Genomic DNA, 20,597 nt, shown 5'->3' with positions numbered 1-20,597 from the left:
AAGAGAAATATCTTTGAAATAGTTGACACTACTCAGGGCTCTTCTCGTTATGTAGTAAAATGGTTTGGAAGGCAGTGCACTGCTACTAACTTCCTGGCACATGTTGTGTCCTGGTGGCATTTCAGGGAAAGCTCTCAGTTAAAGCTTTTTGTCTTTTGAAGAGTAGTTGACATTTCTCATTCTCTGAAATTCTGTTTGCAAATTACTTTCAGCTTACTTGTTGAAATGCATTGTTTACTTTCTTCAAGTGTAAGTAGGAATTCAGCTACTGTTAGAAAGCCACCTGTTCCGCGTACAGTTGGGTTTCTGTATTGTATTGGCTGTGTGTGATTTGCAATTGGTGCAAAGACTTATAACATTTCAGCCAAAGTTGGTGCCTGCTTCAGAAATTATTTATCTGGGGGGAAAAAAGATTTTTTTTTTTTCTTTTTTCTTTTTTTCTTTTTTGAGATCTACCAAGAATTTGGTTTGGTCATATTAGAGGTAAGCTGAAAGTTAGCGTTGGAGGCTTAATGTTTCAAGATAAAGTCACCTGCAGTTAATAACTGCATTTACTTGATAAATAAATGTCCTCTTCATCTGTTTATCTTTGTACAATTTATTGTTGTACCTCTTACAGCAGTGACATTAGGGAACATTCCTCTCTTCCCTTCTGCTCTGTAGTATTTCTGCACAATAAATATCACTATATTTTAAAACTCCTGAAGAGAAAACTAGAATTGTCATACGTAGTGTTCCCTAGTGGATCAACTTGTTCTGAGCTGCTACTGCCTCTGGATACCTGCAGAAAACTTCACCTAAGTGAAAAATGCTGAGAAGTGTGTGTGAATATCTGTGCATGATTAAAAAAAAAAAAAAGCAGACAACTAAAATAGCATTTTAAGATTGTATATTTGTGAACAATTTGAATAAGATTCTTTTTTTAACCAAAACAGAAAGAAGAAGGAAAGATTCAAGGGCAGCTTAATAAATCTGATTCTAACCAGTATATCAGAGAACTGAAAGATCAGATAGCTGAGCTGCATCATGAGGTAAGTGGTAAAATACTGCCTGATATCTTGTACCTGTTGTCATATCTCTTAAGTGTAGCAGGCTTTTCTTGTCTAGTAGCTGTTAGAGCTTCATTACCTGATTTTGCCAATTTAAGTTATTTGAAATAAATGCAATAAAATGAATACTTGTATATGCATATTGTACTTGTAACCTCATGAGTAAGAAAACTAAAATTTGCTTAGTTACATGATTTGATATTACTGAGGATGGTATTTCTTCCATCTTGTTAATTTCATGAGTTGATCATACATTGCTGTGTTCAGAGATGGAAGCATGAAAACAAGCTGCTTTGCTTTCACTTGGTACAGGTCTTAAGGTTAATTCAATTAGAAAATAAACTGTTTGCATATGCAGAAGAGTCTGTAGAGATCTCTTTTGGTGTTTGCTATTATAAGGACTAATTTTTTGGTAGTGTTCTGGGATTGCTTAAAAAGAAAAAGGACGCTTGCTTTATACAGTTTAACAGATACAGTTTTTAACTACCAAAACCTTTGACCTATGAAATTTCTATCTTCAAACTTCCTTGCTTTAATAGTTGTATTAACTATTAGTAAAAAAGATCAGAGGGTCCTGAAACTGAGATGGCTTATGTAACCTCTGTGCTCACTGGCTTATTTCAGTTCATTCGGTGCTATGAAGAAATGTCTTATGACTGCACTATGTGCAAAATGCCTGGTCACCTTTGCATTATAGTCTGCTTCCACGTGTCTTGTAATTCTCAGCTCTGGTAGTAGTTAAAATTTGTAGTATGTAAGTCACTCTGAAAGTAATGCCTCCTATTTATTTCCATGGAGATACAGAAAATGCTGTTAGAGCGAGTTCTCAGCTACAAAACACAACTGTTTACCATACGCACTGCCAATAGCCAGGCATTTTCACCAGTGATGAACAAGAGCTTGCATGCCATGCTTCTACATATGTGTATGATCATCTGGAACATGGTTTGTCTTCCATGTCATCACCACTGCTGAAACACCACATCCACTGTTTAGTGTCTGTAAATGTTCAGCAAGCATTGGTGAATTTCACTGGGTGCTGTTTTTTTCCCACATGGAGGAATTGAGTGACTCACCTTTGTTTCACATGCAGACACTATTGTCAGAGTGCCCTCCTGCTGCCATCTGTTGCACAACAACAGAATGTAGTGGAGTATTGGAGGGGAGGTTCAACCTCTACTGCCCTATTTCCAACATGTGCCTGTGACGTTGCCCAACATAACAAAATGGGAGGCATTACTTCTGGAGCAGACTGTGTATTAAATAGATAAATACAAGTACTTAATTTTGTTTGCTTTATTGATATGTGTGTGTGTATGTATGTATGTGTTTTTAACTGTGACATCTATATGTGTTTACATCTATATGTGTTTTAATAGTGACATCTATATCGAAATGTTCCGGACCTGTAATGTACCAGGATTTTTAAATGCTGTTGCATACTGCACAGCTCTGACAGGCTGCAATTGCTGTCAAGCAGCTTTGTTACTTGTCAGTAAATTCTGTAAGCTTGTCTCGTCTGCCTTTGGTACAGAAGTAAGATCTGATGATGCTATTTATACTCTGTCCCTTGACCTCACAGTTTAACCTGCTCTGATATGATGTAAATGACACGAGTATGTAGGCATTGCAAACTTTCTAACCAGGTTTGCATACTGGTTGTACACTGGGTGCTAGGAGTTCAGAGAAGTTCCCATTGATTAGACAGTAAACTGTTAGGTGGAAGCAACTTCTATGGAAAAAACATCTTGTTTCAGTAAGTAGTACTGAAGTAAGCAGCTAACTTGGAGGGAGGGGTAAAAGCCGTGGAAAGTCGGGCTGCTCTCATTTTGCATTAAGTAAAGTTTGAGGACTTAAGGAAAAGAGGTCATAAACTAGTTTGTCACTTATGTTGAAATGAACTACTGGAGGGAGGAAAGGGGAAGAAGTACTTTGTAGTTGCCACTTTTTTTCTTTTAATTCAAACTGAATGAAATTAAATGATTTACAAACTGCTTAAGTTCTTCGTTTCATATACTCCCCCTTTGTGCATACAGTCACTGTATATATATTACACAGCAGCTGTCTCTACTTCCTGTTGGATGTTGCAAGGCTCATATGTATTACCTAGATTACAGGAGTGGTATGAAAGATTAGAATTAACTTGTGTACCCACAAACTACACTGGCAGACCACAAGACACCTTTGGAGACAGAAGCAAGTGGTTTCCTGTCTGTAAGACTTTGTGATTTAGGACTGAAATGCTGAATGTTAGGTTGGTATTTGAAGCAAATCTTTGTAAAATTTGTCCTTGTCGTATTACTGGATAGACTTTGTCTCTTGATTTCTGGAGAGTTTGATTTCCTGCTAGGTTTCAGTTTTTTATTTATTACTGATTTATTTCAATGTAGTCTTCAGTTTTAAAGTCAGCACAATTGTCATAATAAGCTAAAGGCTCAGTATGTGTTGAAGTACCCTAAAGCAAGCAGTCTCTACAGTGACAAATCATAGAGTGTTCTCTGCAACGTGCAGCAGGACGGTACTTTCACAGCTGCATTAGGAAACTAGGAAGTTTCATGAAGCAGAAGCAGCAACATGCAGGAACTTGGTGCTTCCTTCCCTGAATGTGAAGTTTTCACTTTATATTTGATAATCACTGACAAGAGTATAAAATTTGAAGTATACAAGAATAAGAGAATGGCACTGTTTGTCTAACTGAAGAAGTCATTACATTTTTTTAGGTGCAAGTGGAAATTATATTGTCCACATGGGATCAAGTTCCCGTTTTCAAACAACTAGCGTTTGGTGTGAGATACTATGATGTATCTAAAATCTAAATTTTAAGGTGCTGATTTTGCTCGTTTCCTATCATTTTAATGCAGTTTCAACGCATTGTAGATGGTTGTGGAAAGGTTTTGTTTGTCTTAAGCTCCGTTTTTTACAATGTTTTCTTACACTTGAAGGATCTGGTAGTTGTTTTTAGCTCAGATCTGGCCAAAGAATACTGAGAAAAGAATGATGCATTTTTTCTTTGCTCTTATGTAAGACAAGTCATTGGCACTTTTGGCCTATAAAATATTCTTTAAAACTCTCAATTTCTACTCCTTGTGTTCTTAAGGGGAAAAAAAGACATTAGTTTCAGATTAAAAAAAGAGTTTGAGATATCTGTGGGGTCAATGAAACCTGTGAGTTTGTCATTTTGGACTATAGCTTTCAAAAGGTACTATGGTCTCTGTCATCACTTCTCATTCCCCAGGAACGTGTACCCCTATAAAAGACTAAATTAGGACTTGGCTGTGAACTCATTCTAAAAGCATAATAAATACAGAAAAGAGTTAAAATAAAAGTGTTGAATATGTAAGCTGTTCAGTGCCCTTCACTTTGTTTCTTACACTGTTTAGTCACCTCCAGCAGCCAGCATTACTTGTGCCTTTAAGGAGGGAGATCAGCTAGTTGCTGCTTATCTGTCTTTGCTGTGCATTTATTCACTTCTCTCCCAGGGCATGAATTAAGATCCTCAAGTGAAATGGGAGGAGGAATAAATTCCTGCAGATGTACAAATGTCATTTTTATCACTGATAAGAGTACTTACTGAAAGCTAGGAGGAATTACTAAAGTGTTTCCATCTTGTTATAGTCTTTATGAGGTGCCAGCTATTGACCAGTGTCAGGGACAGTATGTGGAGCTAATTTTGTGGTAGCTGCTCTATAGGAGGTGCTTTTTATAAAATAATTGCTCAACATATTATGAGGGGAATAATGAGAAAATCTTGTGTGTTTTCTGTATTGGAACGAAAACCAGAATCCTGATGTTACTGTGCTACGAAGGTTAGTGTTCAAAAATTAGAAAGCCTCTGCCAACTGTCCTCATTAGCAACATTTCAGCAGGGCTGGTGGAAAAGATGACAGATGACTGAAGCATTATTTTCCAAAACAAATTTTTGAGGTTTTTTAGAAGACTATAATGATTTCAAAAAAAAATTATGGTGATTTAAGTTCTTGTGTCTTTACAGTGAAGAAAGGGGGATTTTTTGGAAGTATCTTCCCTTTTTTTAGTATTTAAAAACTCAGTGAGCTCTCAAAGTAGAGACTAGTAGTTTACTGACTTTTCCCACTTCTATAATTTTATCTAGGGATGGAACTGATGTTACATTGTAAGAAACTAATGCAGTCAGTAAGATTCTGATATAGATATTATCTCATGGTCTGATCTCATTTCTGGCGAGCTTACATTTTAAGATTGCCTTAATGAAAAGAGATATAAAAGTTGGAGATTACATACAATGCTTTTAAAAGATTTTGCTTGTGTGATAAAATTCAAGACACTTTAGGTAATTACTTTGAAGATAATGCATAAGATATGACCAAAGGAGTAATTGGTAATATAGCTAAAGCTAAGAATTAAGGCTATATTTTGCAACTTAGTGTAGCTTTCTAGACTTTTACTGCTGAAACTAGATTGGAGAAGGGAAAGTAAGCAATAGCCATCAGCAAGAAGGATGAAAAACCTCATGCACGTCACATATACAACAGTCAAATAAAATTTGACATGTTATAATATGCAGGAGGGACGTTCAAACCATGTTAACAATTCCTTTTGGCCTTAAAATACTGTGAAGTTGTACGGTAAGTAAGCTGTGTTTAAAAACTGCCAAATTATTTCCTCTGTATTTCTGGCATACTACCAAGGAGCATTCTGTCTTTCCTCTTTATTTTCTTACTAGTTCTCCTTTGAGTCAGATTTAGTGCTTAGCAAATCAGATGCTCCACAATCTGAAATGCCTCTAGGCAAGAAGCAGGGAAAGCAATTCTGAACTTCGCTCTCATGTGCTTGAACTGCTGTTGTTCAGCTACTGTTTGGATGTGCCTGTGCTGCATTTGTCACTGCAGTGTGGGCACATCTTTAAATGGCATTTATAGCTGTGAATGGGTTGTATGTAGATTTGGGTAATGAATGTAGAAGGATTAACTGGAGGAAGCGAATTCTAGTTTGAACTACTAGAAACAAAGTTCTTCACTGAAGACATTTATAGGGTAGTAACAAATCATATGGGTTAGTGAGTGGAGATCAAATGGATCAGCATGTAGATCTTGGGAATAGACTTAATTAATTTCATCAGAACTAGATATAGGGAAGTCCCAGAAAGTCTTAGTACTTTATATGTAATATTTACATTGAACATAATACTTTATTCAGTCTTTTGTCAACTTCCTCTCTTTTGTATTGGAGATAATGAGGTTCAGGAAAGGTTGGAAGAAGCATACTGTTTACTTTTCATGTAGTACTGGCAGATATGCATTGGGCTCTTTGTGACTGTCATTTTTTTTGTTCTTGCTTTTGTAAAAGCAGTTAATTTCTATGATTTCTGTTAATTTTTACTGTTCTTAATTCATAGTTTTCACTATGCTCGCTAGAAATACTGTATTAAATTATGCAAAGTAGTTTTCAATACTGCCTAGAACCACATTATCACCTTCTAGTAGTTTGCTTTACTGGATGAATGCTTTCAAAATATGTGGTTCTGTAAATGTTTTCTTACTTGATAAGAAATGCCGTCTTTGAAAGGAAATATGTTAGCCCTCAGATTTACAAAGCATTTCAACTTGTGGTAGAAGTCTATAGCACAATAAATCAAGAGCTTTTCTTCCTCCATATCTTGCAAGCACAGTTGGACAAGAGACCATCAGATTTTCCCTCCCCACAAGTGAAGTTCTTGCAAAGCTTCTGGACAGCTAAAAATGTAGTTGGTCTACTGGTACGTGTCAAAGATACAGAGCCTCCGTGCTGGTGGAGTCTGATTTAAGTGGTTGTGGTCAGTCTGAGGAACCTGTGATGTGATAAGATAGCGTTTGTGAGGTCATGTGGTTTGTGAACTCCAAGTCTAATGTAGCAGCTTTGTCTACACAGGATAGTTAAATATATACTGTGTGCTTTAGAAAAGTGAATTGCTTTATTCCTTTAATTCAGCCTCTCCTTGAGAATCAAAAGATGTTAGACTGGCTGGATAATACCAATACTGATACAGAAGTATGATGCTGAACAGATATGGAGTCCCGTTACTTTCCCATTACTTTATCCAGTTCAGTTAATTGTTCTTCATAAAAGAGTTGGCTTTAAAAACTGTCTGGCTTAAACTAAGCAGTGAACAAGTAAAAGCACTATTGCTGTGTCTATTTTGTGAAAATTGGTGGACTATTTTGATTAGTCTTGAGTAGGTGTTTGTAGTGTTTGTAGCCTAAACCAGACGTGCTACACTTGTCCAAAAATGTAGGATTGATTTCGTAGTGATTTTAAATTACACGCTCCTCAGTAACACCTTCAACAAAATGATGGATGAACAGTGTAACCAGGCACAGTGATGCAGGCTCCTCTCAGAGCAGGTATGACTTTGTTCACTATGGTGGGACTAGAAGATGAGGGCAACAGTTTTAGATACAAATCTTAGCTTTCACTGCCACTATGGCAGATTAGATTTGATGATAAAATAAATGAAGTTTGGTGATTGTAGGAACATTTCCCTTTTATGTGTTCTCTTTTCTGATTGTATCCTGCTGCATCTAAGCTCCAGATCTGTCTTGTGGAGAAATACACTAGTTACTGATTGCAGTAATAGTGAGTGCACCTACCTACACTGAACTATAGAGTCCCTGTTTGGTGTTTACCTGGGTTGTCAAAGGAAGTAAACTGATCATAAGTAACGTTATTTTACTATTGAGGCAGTAATGCTCTTGAGTCATTTTGTTGTTGCTTTTAAGCTGTGTGACCTGTCTACTGTATTACGTAGAGCTTTGTCAGGATCTGTTGTGTTTTTCTGCTTATAAAAGTTCTGTTAGGAATTCAGAAGTGGAAGAAGTACTGGTTTGAACTTAGAGTAATTGCTCCTTGGAAAAAATTGTCAGCCACCATACACAGGTGCCATCTATTTCCTACTTGAGAAATAGCTCAGGAGGAGAATGCTGTGTGTTAGCATGTTTCTACCCCTTCTGAAATGTTTATTGTTCTCTGAAAGGCAGGCAGCACAGATAGAAGTAATTTCAGGTATCAGGCAAAAATAAATGTTACTTTGTCTGCTTGAAAATGCTGAGGTTAACTCCCTGTTTTAAAAGAATAGAGTAAAAGTGCGAAATGATCATTTCCTGTAACTGTGTGCATTATGGGTACGTTTTCAGTCTCTGCAGCAGCCAGTGTGCTCCAGCTAGCGCCTGAGGTTTCGGTCATTTTTCTATTTATAGACACATGCTCTAGGGAAAAGGAGCAGTGAGATTTAGGTAGCTCTTTGGGTCTACGATAATCACAGTACATTCAATGTGATCATGCTGCTGTTTTAAAATGTTTTTGTTGCCATGTCCTCCAAATAAACACTTTCATTAGAACTTCTTGTGGGAAGAGTTTCTGGGAACTTTCCTTCCACCTACCAACTAGCTACTTATAGAAACTTCCCAAGGCTAACGTAGCTTAGAGCTTTTTGGAATTGCATATGATCTCATTACAACAAATTTGTCAAGATCTCCCTCAACAGTCAGAACACGACTTAGTTACCAGAGACTGATTATTTTTTATTATTATTTTAAATATACATAGTTTAAAAGTTGAGTACTTTCTTAGCACTGTTTTTTATTTCATACTTGATACAGAATTTCAAAGGTTAATTTGATTACATGGCTGTAGATCAAAAACAGTCTTTAACCATATAGAGCAGTGATCAAAAAGTCATGACCTCCCATTGATCGGTTTATTGGTTTCCTGTTCTGATTCACTGGAAACCTTCTGGTCTGTATGCTTGTTGCTAGTTCTAATCTTTGTCACGTTTGCAACACAGCAATACTGTCTTTACTAAAACTGATATACAACATACATTTACCATATTTCCTTTTGAATCTAGAGCTCCTTAATTAAAGTACTAAAAATGTCTTTTATTTTAAACAAGGCAGAAAACGTACACTCATAGTCAGAGCAATGTGGAATGCATATTGAAACAACTAGCGATGAGCTTTAATGCATTAAAGCTACCTCATAGTTTATTCAACTTGTTGGCATCTGTAGGGTTTTTATCAAGCCTTCTACACTACAGTGAAACTGAACATGATTCACAGAAGCTAGCAATTTAAAACAGTCCACATATTGAGCACTATAAGAGAATATATCTTTAAAAGCATGGAATGGCTAAGTCTTGGAAATTTCTTGCTGCTGTTTCGCTTTGCAGTTGTGACACATTAAGCAGTGGCTTCTGTCAAGTAATATGGTCAGCAAAATTAATTTGTGGTAAATACAAACATATTGGCACACAAATTTGTTTTTAACCCTTTTGTTTTTGTTCAAGGGTGACCTGAAGATAACCGTTTTAACAGGATAATTTTGTTAGTTAATCACATAATGAACTTAGAATTCAAATTGTCTAGATTAATCTAGGAAAAAAAAATCTTTGGGCTTTTGTCTTTCAAGAACAGCAGCCATATTTGTACAACCAAAAAAGCAGCCCATGTCCTTTCTGGTAAATTATGCTATTGCCCCTGTTTGGGCCCACAATAAAATACCAAACTATCACTAACTTTTAATGTCCGTTGTGAATTTTGTAGACTTCCTATTTTAATCACATCAAACTCTGTCTCAATTAGGCAAATGTGCTGAGTCCCAGACAGTCCTGAGTATGCTTGGGCATGGTTTAAGATTCTCCTGCAGTGGTTGGCTAACACCATGATTTCAGAGAGACTGGCTAAACTCCTATGCTGTTCATTTATTGAATACTCCTGTTTTGTACTGCCTTGCAAACACAGCTTTTGAGAGTATGGAGAAGAGGAAAATATAAATGCTAAAGCTATGTTATGGTTATTTCAATCTGCTAGAACCCAAATTTATATGGAAGCCCTCACCTCTGCACTTCAGACTGATTTTGTAATGGGGTTTTTGTCCATGTATTAAAATTTTCTTGAAATAGTTTTGCAGTCTCTTAATGCACTTTCAAATGCATTCACTCATATTTCTATTTGTGTCTCTTCAACAATGCTGAACATTTTGAAGGACTTGCATTTCAACAAAATCTCAACAATTTCCTAATTTTCATTAGTTTTTTTTTTTTTAATGTGAAATTAAATCTCAGAGGAAGTAACTGAGGCATCTTAGTAATACTACTTACAAACATATTTGTCTGTCGTGTCCATCTCAAAATTGGTACGTTGTAGCTCAAGCTGAAGTGGAACTTCAGTAAATCGTTAAAACTCCAAATTGTTCTGGAATAGTCTCAATAGCTTAAGTCATAATACTTCAAATAAAAGCTGTCTGAAAACATGAAGATGTAACCTATTTCCTGAATTCCTCTGCTAAGAATATTTGTGCAGATCTCCATATCTGCCTCAAAGTGAAAGAAAAAACAATTTCACTTCTTTCTTTTCATTTTTTTGTCTTGGTTTTGTGTATTTCTCACAAATCTTTTGTGGTCTGCAGAATGTACTTTTTCTGCTTCATTTTCTAAGTCTAGTGGTAGATGGAGCAATGGAGAATCCAAAATGGCTTTTGTAAGAGATGCAAGGATGGCCATTTCCATAACTTTTCATATGGATCTCACTGAACAGAATCCCATGCAGGTCCTTCTCGACTGTTGCTCTTCTAAACAATGAGTCCATGTTATTAAGGCCTCTCCCTCAGGAAAAACAGCAATGATCAGGTGAACTTGAGTAAGCAGAGTAAATGGGAGTTCCTGGATTTGGCATCTATCCTGGTTGGTTTGGGCTTCTTGAATCATCAGTAATTTCCAGGAATGACCCTTATGTCTGACATTGCTGGTAGCTGTGTTTATAGCAATGGCTTTGGGGTGGGCGGGGGTGGGGAGGGGTGATGGACAAAAACAAACAACAACAGCAAACAAGTTTAATGTTCAGTAATGTGAAACAGGAAATTCACTGGTGCTGAAATAAAAGCCACAACCTTGAGTCTGGTCTTGGTTATACTGACAGTGCAATTCTAGTTTAGTGAATATTTTACGTTTATTTTAAAAATTGTTAGCAACTGTTGTCTTGTTTGTAACACAAAGAAAGCCTGCTGTGATATACATTGCTGAATATTTTATGTGTTTGTTTGCTTGAAGGTTGTGCAAGTTATCAGGAAGGTCTCAAAAAACCAAAACTCCTGATTTTCACATATGATCCTCATATAAACTGCATCATAACTGAGGAAAATGAAGGATGCCTTTCAGATATACATTTTTTACATTAACCTGTTCGTTGCATGATGTTGTTCTGCTTTTCTTAAATCTGAGTTTTCAGAGAGCAATAATTACAAGTTTTCATTAAAATGCTCTGATGCAGTTCTGTTGCAGTGCATAGCAAGCAGTCCTTGTATAAGGAAGTTGATTTTATTGGGGAACTTTACAACCAGCATTTGCATTGTAGCTCTACAGCCATTTGACTTGCTCAGAATCCTTTTAAATGAAGGATTGCTAATATTAGTTTCTGCATCTGTTTAGTTTAGCTCATGATTTCTCCATTTGTGCAGAGTTCATGTAGTGATGGTTTCGCTATGAATGTGGCTCACTGTGGATGTACAAACTCATTTAAAAATGGGTTTCAGAAGGCATGAGACGTCTAAAGGAGATGCTTGTGTTCGTGGAAGTGAAAATGTAGCGTGAAAATGCTTGTTAACATTGTTTGTTCTTTTTGTGTGTACATGTAGAAATGCTTCAACATTATGTCAATTAGACATAATACTGATATTTGTCTTTCAAGTTACACTTCCCATTTGTTCATTCTGAAAAGCTGTGACTGCTTCTTTTTTTTTATATGAGCATTTTTCCAAAGGAAGTTGCTGGGAGTCTTTTAAACAGAAACAGCAATATGCTAGTGTGTACATTGGACTGGAGTGCAACAAACTTATGTCTCTTGCCAGTAACAGCTTTATAACACCCACATGAGTGGTTGTGTTTTTATAGATATATATTCTGATCTAATTTGTGTATCGCTTACATACCTTGTTGTGAGTAGATTCAATTTGTACTGACAGGCATTCTTAGAATCCTCGATTTTTTCAGAATTGGATAAATCTCAAGAATGATGACTGAAGCCTCTTGAAGGAAATAGCGTCTTCAACTTCTTTCCATCCACGAATTCCAAGCTTTAAAAAAAAAAAACAAACAACAACACAGAAAATCTCAGGGGTTAAGCGAAAACATTTCCTAGGGTTTAAGTAGAACTTCTAATTGTAAAAGCCTCAACTTACCACTTATATTTAAAAAAAACAAAGGGACTTAGCTGCAAGCGAGTTAAGTTTTTGATAATCACCTTTCATTTAACATTGAAGAAATTATGTCTTGTACTAAAACATCTGAATTTCTCTTTACTATCTCTCCCTTATGCCTGGCTCGATGAGGCAGTCAGCATCAGGTAAGAAAGTTTATTGGGGTTCAAGCATCTGATTGCTAATACTGACAGATTTTTTTTCTTTTTTGTACTTGTGGAAGTACCCCATTATTTATGAGTCTTTCGATATGTTGACCAACAGGACGTGCAGATTCTCTTTAGAATGCTGAATCTTTTAAGCCCAAAAAGATGTGTACATGTGAATATTAAGTCATTTACTTGTGACAGTTGTGTTTTGGGATCAAATGGCTTTTGAAGGAATAACAGTTCAGTATATTTTAGTTGCATATTTTTATTAACTCTTTGAAATATTCCGAAGATCGTATTCATGTGTTATAGTGAAAACTGGCCAAAAGCTGCAGTCATGTAGACGATATGACCTGAATTTGAGAATTAAAGCAAGACCTGCGGGTTTACCAGACCTAGTTTTACAGACTGTATGGGATTTGAGGTTGTTGCAAAACTGAAGCAGTAGAAACGACCAAAATTCATCTGAATTGGGGTGAGACATGTCTAGTTCCCTTCATGAGAAGTAGAGTCAGACCTAGGACTGAAAGGATAAAGTGGTACTGGCTGTCTTTACAAAAGAGAACATAAGTGACAGATCCGAGTGTGTATCCAGGCTGTGAGTCCATATTATGTTCAACATGGCTGCAAGAAAAAAAGCTGTTGTTTTTCTTCAGATGAAATGATAAGAATAGCAGTAAAACTAGGTGTTTTTTTTCCCCTTGAGTCCTTAATTAGACTTCCAAATACATTGATACAATGTTTTGCTATGTTAATAACATCTTGACCTGACCTTTACTATGTTAAACTTTTTCTATGTTCAAATAATACACTGATGGTAGAGATCTCAAGAAGTCACTCAAAACTCAGTGAACAAAAAAATGTGATTTATCAACTGGAAAATCTTAAGCTATGCCTGCATAGTAGCAAACATGGAGTGGCTATTTACAATTCAGGAAAAGTATTTTATAGTTATTACTGAGACTCCTATAGTATCACTGGTTCAGTGTACGACAGCAACAAGAACCAACAAAACGATGTTGGGAATCAAGAGGCAGAATATTAAAAACAAAAGAAATACCACTTTATTGCCACTACAAAACTTTAGTGCAAGGATACTCCCTGTGCCACAAGCTGGATGTAGAGAAGTTAAGGAAAGGCTGGAAGGAAGTTAAGGAGCAACTAAAATCAGTGGTTTAGAATGTAACCTGCTATAGGGAACCGGGGGGATTGGATTAGAGCATCCCCAGTAGTCTCTTCGAGCCCTTACACGTCTGTGATTGTGTGAGTGCTGCTGCTTCATGAGGAAAGGCTAAAATAGATGGGACTCATTGATTTTGCAGGTAAGGCAAAGGAAAGAATTGTGATCAGGACTTCAGGATCCTGACTGAGTTGTTTAGTAAAAGGTGAAAAAACATCTCATAACAACTTCTAACTGATACTAGTTAGCATCTATTACATTGGAATGCATACTGTCTACAAGTTGCTCCAAACGCTTTGAGAAGCCTTCTCAAGCCCTCCTGCTGCAGCAAATGCTACAGATAATGGGTTTATTTCAGAAACGTGCCTAAATAAATGTTAGATTGAGGTGCCCTTGAAACATATTCCATTCTGAAAGTACTTAAAACTGAAAGTAGTGTGAAGGTCTTCACCCTCATCTTTTGGATGCTTTTAATTTCTTGAAGATCAGTTGATTCCAGTGTCTCATTTTATTAACATTCATATTTGAAAGAATTTAAGATGCAAGTCTTAAATCTGTATTTCAGTTAAATTTTCATTGTTTTCAAACTGTGGTGCACTATCACAAAACCCTATGTATCAACAGTGTGTTACTTCTGTTTTACAATTAGAAATCTCAATGAATGACAGCATGCACGCTTCAAGTGTGGTGATTTTTTTTACAAGTATCACGGTGTTTTGTTTTGTTTTTACACATGGCTGAACTGGATCTTTCCAAGCTGGAAGGGACCCTGGAGTCTGCTTAACCAGCTGCTCAGAACAGTGTTGGCCAATGATTTCAGAACAGGTTGCTCAGGACTTTGTCATGCGGTTGCTGAAAACCACAGAGGATGGAGATGCTCAGTCTCTCAGCAACCTACTCTAAGTCTTAATTAGCCTTGCAGTAATTATTGTCCCTTCGTATTCAAACAACCTTCTGTGTTATGATCGTTGTCTTCTCCCATCATACATTTCAGTGAAGAGCACAATTTTTAGTCATCTTATGGCATGAGCTTCTGCCTTTTAACTTTTTGGTGATGTCCAGTGAGTCTTTTCATCAGCTTCTTGTACTGATGAATAGTTGAGGTAACGAATGCAAAGTCATGTGTAGTCTGGGTACCAGATGAAGTAAGAACCCGTGATGTACTGGCTATGCTTTTGTCCATACAGTGTACTGTGCTGTTAACCTTGCTCGCTGCTTGGAGATACTGCTGTCTCCAAGCCTATCGTGTATCAAGGCTCCCACAAAATCTTATTCAGAGTTAGTGTTGTCCCTATGATACAAATTCTGTGCTACAGAGTTTCTGTATTTCACTGTGCAAGTCATTTTTCAAGCAGACGGATGTTGCAGGACTATATGACTGCACAGTCTTCTCGCACATTCTCTGCAGTATGTTCATGTTTCTTCCTAGCAATGTAATTCCTTTTGAATGTGAGTAGTTGAACAAGAAGGCAGGCAAGGGTAAAGCTGCAGACCAAAAGAAGTGTTTATTGAGGGCAACAGATTGTCTTTTTGTTGCCTTAATGAGAGAATACGTGTTACAGTTTTCCCACACTCTTCAGGATTTTGCATAGCCAGTAATACCATTTTTTCCTTAGAGAGCCTTTTTCTTAGACTTACACTTGGTGTTTGGGTGTTTGAAACTGCTAAGCTGTGATTTTTGTCATGTTCCCTGAAGGTGTTCATCTAAAGGTTTATCTAAAGGTATCGCACGCTGAAGGTTTCAGGAGAGCATTCAAGGTCACTGGCTTGGCTCTCAGAGTTCAACTGACGTTGAATATCACCTTTACAGTTCAGATGAACTAATGGCTTAAGTGTGCAGACATGGAAGCATTCATTTCTTACTGAAATGTGACATTTGTAGTCACTTGTATGTGTGCTTTTTTGAGCCTTTGGTCATGTTGGACAGGAGCTGTAGGGCTGTTCTGTCTTTCTGGGGTAAATTTTTTACTGAATAAAACTGCTGTTCTGGAAACACCATGTTGCAGCTAGTCGTGTTGCAAGATATTGTTAGGGACAATACTTGTAAGTAATGCAAGAATCTCAGTATCCACATATATGAAGTAGTAAGAGTTGCTTGTTCCTGACAAACGTTGCTGTCTAATATCTTGCACGTGGCATAAGGAGATGTTGCATCATGCAGTGCGAGTGTGAAACTTGTTTTGCTCGTCTTTAAACAAGTGAGTTCCTTGTGAAACAACTGCAACTTAAGTGTACAAGAACATTCCAATACTAGTTAGTATGCATAGTTGCCTCCAAGTTTTAGGTCTGCAGTATGAGCCTATGTTCCTAACAGGAGCATTCTGATAAACATCAAAGTGATCAGATATATGGAGCTTTTACATACCATTTACGTTTGATTTGAGGCTTGTAGAATGATTGAGATTCTTGCAACCTTTTTTCCAAACGGTTTTACTTGCATTTCTTACGTAAGCCCAGTGTGAATATCGAAATTCCTTCTTCCCCAAAAGAACAGGTAAAATCTGTTACTGATACAAACAGCAAGGACCTGCGTGCTGCTCTTATTTATCAAGCTGAATATCACTTCAAATTTCTGGAACATGGAATAGGTTTGTGATGCAAGTAGCTTCTCAGGCTTTTTCTCTCTACTTTCCAGATCTGACACTGTTAGGAGTTGCTTACAGAATAGCACCTGATGCATCCTCCTTTTTAAGCAGGCAAGAATGACATTAGGAAGTTTCTGTAATGCATTTCAACGTCTTTCTAATTCCTTAGGATTCTTATCATAATACTTAACAGTTGCTAAGTATTGACTCTGAGACAATTGGCACTAAAAGTTAGGACAAGTGAATTTCTAAAGAAAAACTATCTTGGGGAAGTCTTCTGGGGGCCATGGTTATTTTGACTTAATGAACAGGGGATTTGCCAGAGCTTCAGGTTTTACATTCAGAAACGTGGTTGAATACGTGGTTAAGTAGCTTATAACTCCACATTGCATTTTGAACTAGTTATTATATCTGGCCACAGCCTAAGAATCCTTTTTCTCATTCGGTTTCTTAAAATTGAAATTATGATCTATTTATATTGTATGGGGAAGCTTCTCTTATTGTCTCGAAATATCACCAGCTCTGAACTAGATAATGAAAGGCTGCTTAATCTTGCAGTGTAGACAGAACTGAGTGTGTTTGCTGTGTGCTTTTTTCTGTGGCTGTATGAAACTAACAATACTACATCTGGATCCTTCTGCTTAGGAGTAAGGGAGGGCTTTTCTCAAGTTGAGAAATCAGTGATGGGGAAAGAATGAAACTTCCAAGGTATAAGATGTGAAGGCCAAAAGTGCTGTCAAAATGAGTTGTGCACTCTAGAAAACTAACAATCAACCATTCTCGTGGGGATGCTAAAGATGCAGTGAGTAGCTTGGAGAAATCTGTCACTTGTGATTCTGGGTACCTTGATTATTAAGCTTTAAAACTGAAATAGTCTGGGTGTGCGAGAAGAATTTTGGAGCATTTAAAGTACTCTTTGAGGCATTCTTTCAAGTTCTCGGGACAGCCAGAAATGAGAAGTCATTTTGTTCAGCTTCCAGAAGTCATTAGGAAATATTCTACATCTAAGTTAAATTAGTTGAGGAGAGATTATTGGAAGTGAGTGGTTTTGTTTTGATTTTGCTGCTGGACTCTTTAGCTCTGATTACCTTAAATCCCACTTGTTTGGTGGTTTGTTGTTTTTTGTTTTTGTTTTTTTTAACAGATCAAATGCTTAAAAGGACAGAGAGACTTCTCAGACCAACCCACTTTTGATGGGATCCACATTGTCAACCATTTCACAGGAGATGATGAGTCATTTCATTCTTCTGATGAAGATTTTATAACTAACTCCATACAGGAGAGTGGGGTAGACTTTCACTTACGCAGGAGGACTGGTCGGATGGCTTTGGATCACGCAGTTGTAGGCAGCAGTGACAGTGAGACTGAAGAAAGCACACTCCAGACTGGAAACTTGGACAAGATGGTTTCCAAACAGAGGAGAATGGAATCTTACTCTACTACTGTGTGATGATCACTGTGACTAGCATTTGAAGACTTCTGTGTTTCTTTAAGGCTTAAATTGTCAGATAATTGAAGGCATCCAGCAGTTGGTTCAAGTAACTACTGGATCTGTTCTGGCCTGTGATAAATACACACATGTACTGTCCACCTGCCTTCTCTTTGCCAAATCTTGCTAGTGACGTACCATTGCTGTGACACAGGCTGGGAAGAAGTTAATGGATGACAGTTCTGACAGTATTACTGAATGTTCCTTGTTTTAGAAACTGCAAATATATAATTTCTTTAAATGTGTGAGAAACCCTTTTGCTGTTCACAAGGATGGGAATCATTTTCCTCAAAAGAAATCGCTCTTGTGCAATATTTTATGCTCTGAACAAATGTGTATGTTTTACATTGTTATCCATTTGTGATCAAGATGGACTCTAACCATCTGATCGTATGGCATATATATAATTATGCTTCTCAATTACTTCTGTTTTATTAAAGTTACCAAATGCCCACAGAAGGCTTGAAAGAGAAGCCATAATCTATACTACTTCCTATATACAAGTACTGGTCACTAATGTCATAAAGGTGTTTTTCACCCTTTTCACTTAAATTTATGTGCATCTGCTTTTGATGTTGCTAAATAATACCTGGTCTGAATATATTAACTACAATAATGTTTATTTTGTACATATTTATATAACTGCACCAAGCTGAAAATGTATATTATACCATTTTATACGAGGAATGTAAATGTTGCAATATGACTGTCTCATATTCTACCTGGAAAATGAATTCTGTATATACACACTAGAAATGAATTGCTAAATAAAAGCAAAACACTAACTTTACATTTAGTTTCAGTCTAGCTAGCTAACGAATTCCTGTCTAACTGAAATGCTTGTTCAAAACACTATTGACGGAAATCTTTTACCTTCATATATATGTAATGAAAATAAATTTTTCACAATTTAACAAGGTTGCAGCATTTACTGTGTAGTCACTTCTAAGCTACAGCCCCTGGTTACCCTCCGGCTCTGAATTAGAGCGGTACTTTGAATTAAAAGAAAGATCTGTGTATTCCAGTTAACAGTTCTAATGAGAGTATCAGTGCAGTGAAAATGTCTGTGTTTAGTTTTCTTGCAGTTTTTTATTGCCATTATCTGAGAAATAGTATAGTATATCCTGTCACCAGGATAGCTTTTTGTTAGCCAAAGTGGTGAGTGCTGAGCAATTCTGCTTTCCCCCTCTTCTGTAAACTAAGATCCAATAACACAGCCCCCTGCCTTGGTTCTTGAACAGAACAACTTCATCTAACATTGCCCTATGAACACCCTTGGAGACAAGCTAGTTAGCAGTTTTCACCACTATTAATATTCTTATCATACATACATAAACAGTTCTTGGAATTTGTTTTCAAGTAGTATTTGCAACTGTATTTTATTTAAGAATAAAGAAGGGCTGTGTTGGCAGTAATAGCACACGTTAAGTCTTACTGTGAGAAGCAGCCTCGCTATTAAAAATCATGGAACTGTGGAAGCACAGTGCTGAAGATGTTTGAAGAACATCTGAGCTCCTGGGAAAACAGCAGAAGGGAGGAGGAAGAATATTTCAAGGAACAAATAGGGAAGGCTGAATGGAGGAAGCATCTTCTGGGTGACTCAGCTGCTTTATTTGTTTAGGCAATGCAATTTAAATCTCAAAGCAAACGGGTGAAAAGTTTTAAGTTACCCACTTCTGCAAGTTCTGCCTTGCCTCATTTCTTCAAACTATTCCCACATCTTGCTGCTGCCTACATCGTATGCTGTATAGCTCATGGAAATTGTCATCTCTGAGGAGGATTAGCTTGACTTTGGTTCTAATCGCTATTAGAAATCTCATGTGCAAGAACAAGCCGTGCCTGCTTTCTTTGCTAACAAGTAACATTTTTTTTTCTTTCCAGTGAGGATCCAGTGACATATTTTGCAGCTGGGTAATTGTTACCTAAGATGATGGGTGATAAGGTCTTGTTGCCTGTCATCAATACCAGCTGCAAGCCTCTCTTAAAGGTAATGTTCCATAATAAGTGGCAGGAGCAAAATGCAGTTGGAGGTCTGTATAAATGCTTGAGTGCTATAATTTTGCCTTAACCGCCTTACCGTTCAAGTGCTAGTAAAAAAGATCAGTTAACAGGAGTTGTTTCCTGAACTTTTGTATTTTTAAGTATTGCTAATAGTGTAATTGCAAACGCTGAGTAACAGCACAAATAAAAATGTCAAGGGAAAAGCAAAGGCCTTTATCCAACTACTGCACCTGTTTTAGAGATGAAGGAGAGTGGTTGAACATGCTGCAGTTTCAGAAGTTTTATGTGGAACATCCTCAGAGGGCAACACAAAGAATGCTGTTGAGAATAATCATACTTCTTCAGATGTTCTGCTACAAATGAAGCTAATTTCTTTGCCTATGTGTGTTACGATCTGAATACGTACCAGAATAATGGCAATATATTAGCAGTGTAGGTGGTACATTTACTAGTAAGTCAATAAATAAAGCATATTAATTATGCTACACATCATGACCTTGCTTATGTGACCTTCTAAAAAACTTCATAGCTCTCTTAGGTTTGTTGCTTTGCTACATTCAGGCTGCAGAAACTCAATGTGAGTGTTAAAAAGTTAAAATCACATGAACACAGAAGTTAGCCTCAATATGTGCATATTCAAGAATTCTGAATTTCGGTAGCGTCATACACAGTTTCCATTTAAATTCTATGTTTGGTAGTAAAAAATGGTTCTGTTTGCCCGGTCTCACAATCAAATACTTTCATTAGCTACAAAAGCTTGAATGTTTACTTTTTTGTTTTTGTTGTTCCTTCCTGTACCTTGCAAAGGTACAACTATTTTAGGATCTGATAGCGTGGGCTGTTGTGCTCAAAGGAGGGCTGCGAAGATGGAGAAGGCTCTAGAAGGCAAGGCATGTGAGGACTGGCTGCAGTCACTGGGATTGCGCAAAGCAGAGCCGA

At 37.0% G+C, this 20,597-nt stretch overlaps 1 protein-coding gene across 6 annotated transcripts in view; it reads left to right on the top strand.

Moving 5' to 3' along the window:
• EVI5 (ecotropic viral integration site 5) overlaps window positions 1-20,170 on the top strand; it is a 68,363-nt gene extending 48,193 nt beyond the window's left edge. For all 6 annotated transcript variants that reach the window (XM_048943922.1, XM_048943926.1, XM_048943923.1 and 3 more), the window contains 2 exons: window positions 936-1,031; window positions 17,313-20,170. In XM_048943922.1, the coding sequence (XP_048799879.1) occupies window positions 936-1,031; window positions 17,313-17,618 (402 nt within the window). In that variant the 3' untranslated portion in view covers window positions 17,619-20,170. The remainder of the gene's footprint in view (window positions 1-935; window positions 1,032-17,312) is intronic.
• The last annotated feature ends 427 nt before the right edge of the window (window positions 20,171-20,597 follow it).

Source organism: Lagopus muta, chromosome 5 (assembly GCF_023343835.1).
Source record: "Lagopus muta isolate bLagMut1 chromosome 5, bLagMut1 primary, whole genome shotgun sequence".
NCBI lineage: Eukaryota > Metazoa > Chordata > Aves > Galliformes > Phasianidae > Lagopus > Lagopus muta.
This window is presented reverse-complemented; position numbering and strand designations above follow the sequence as displayed.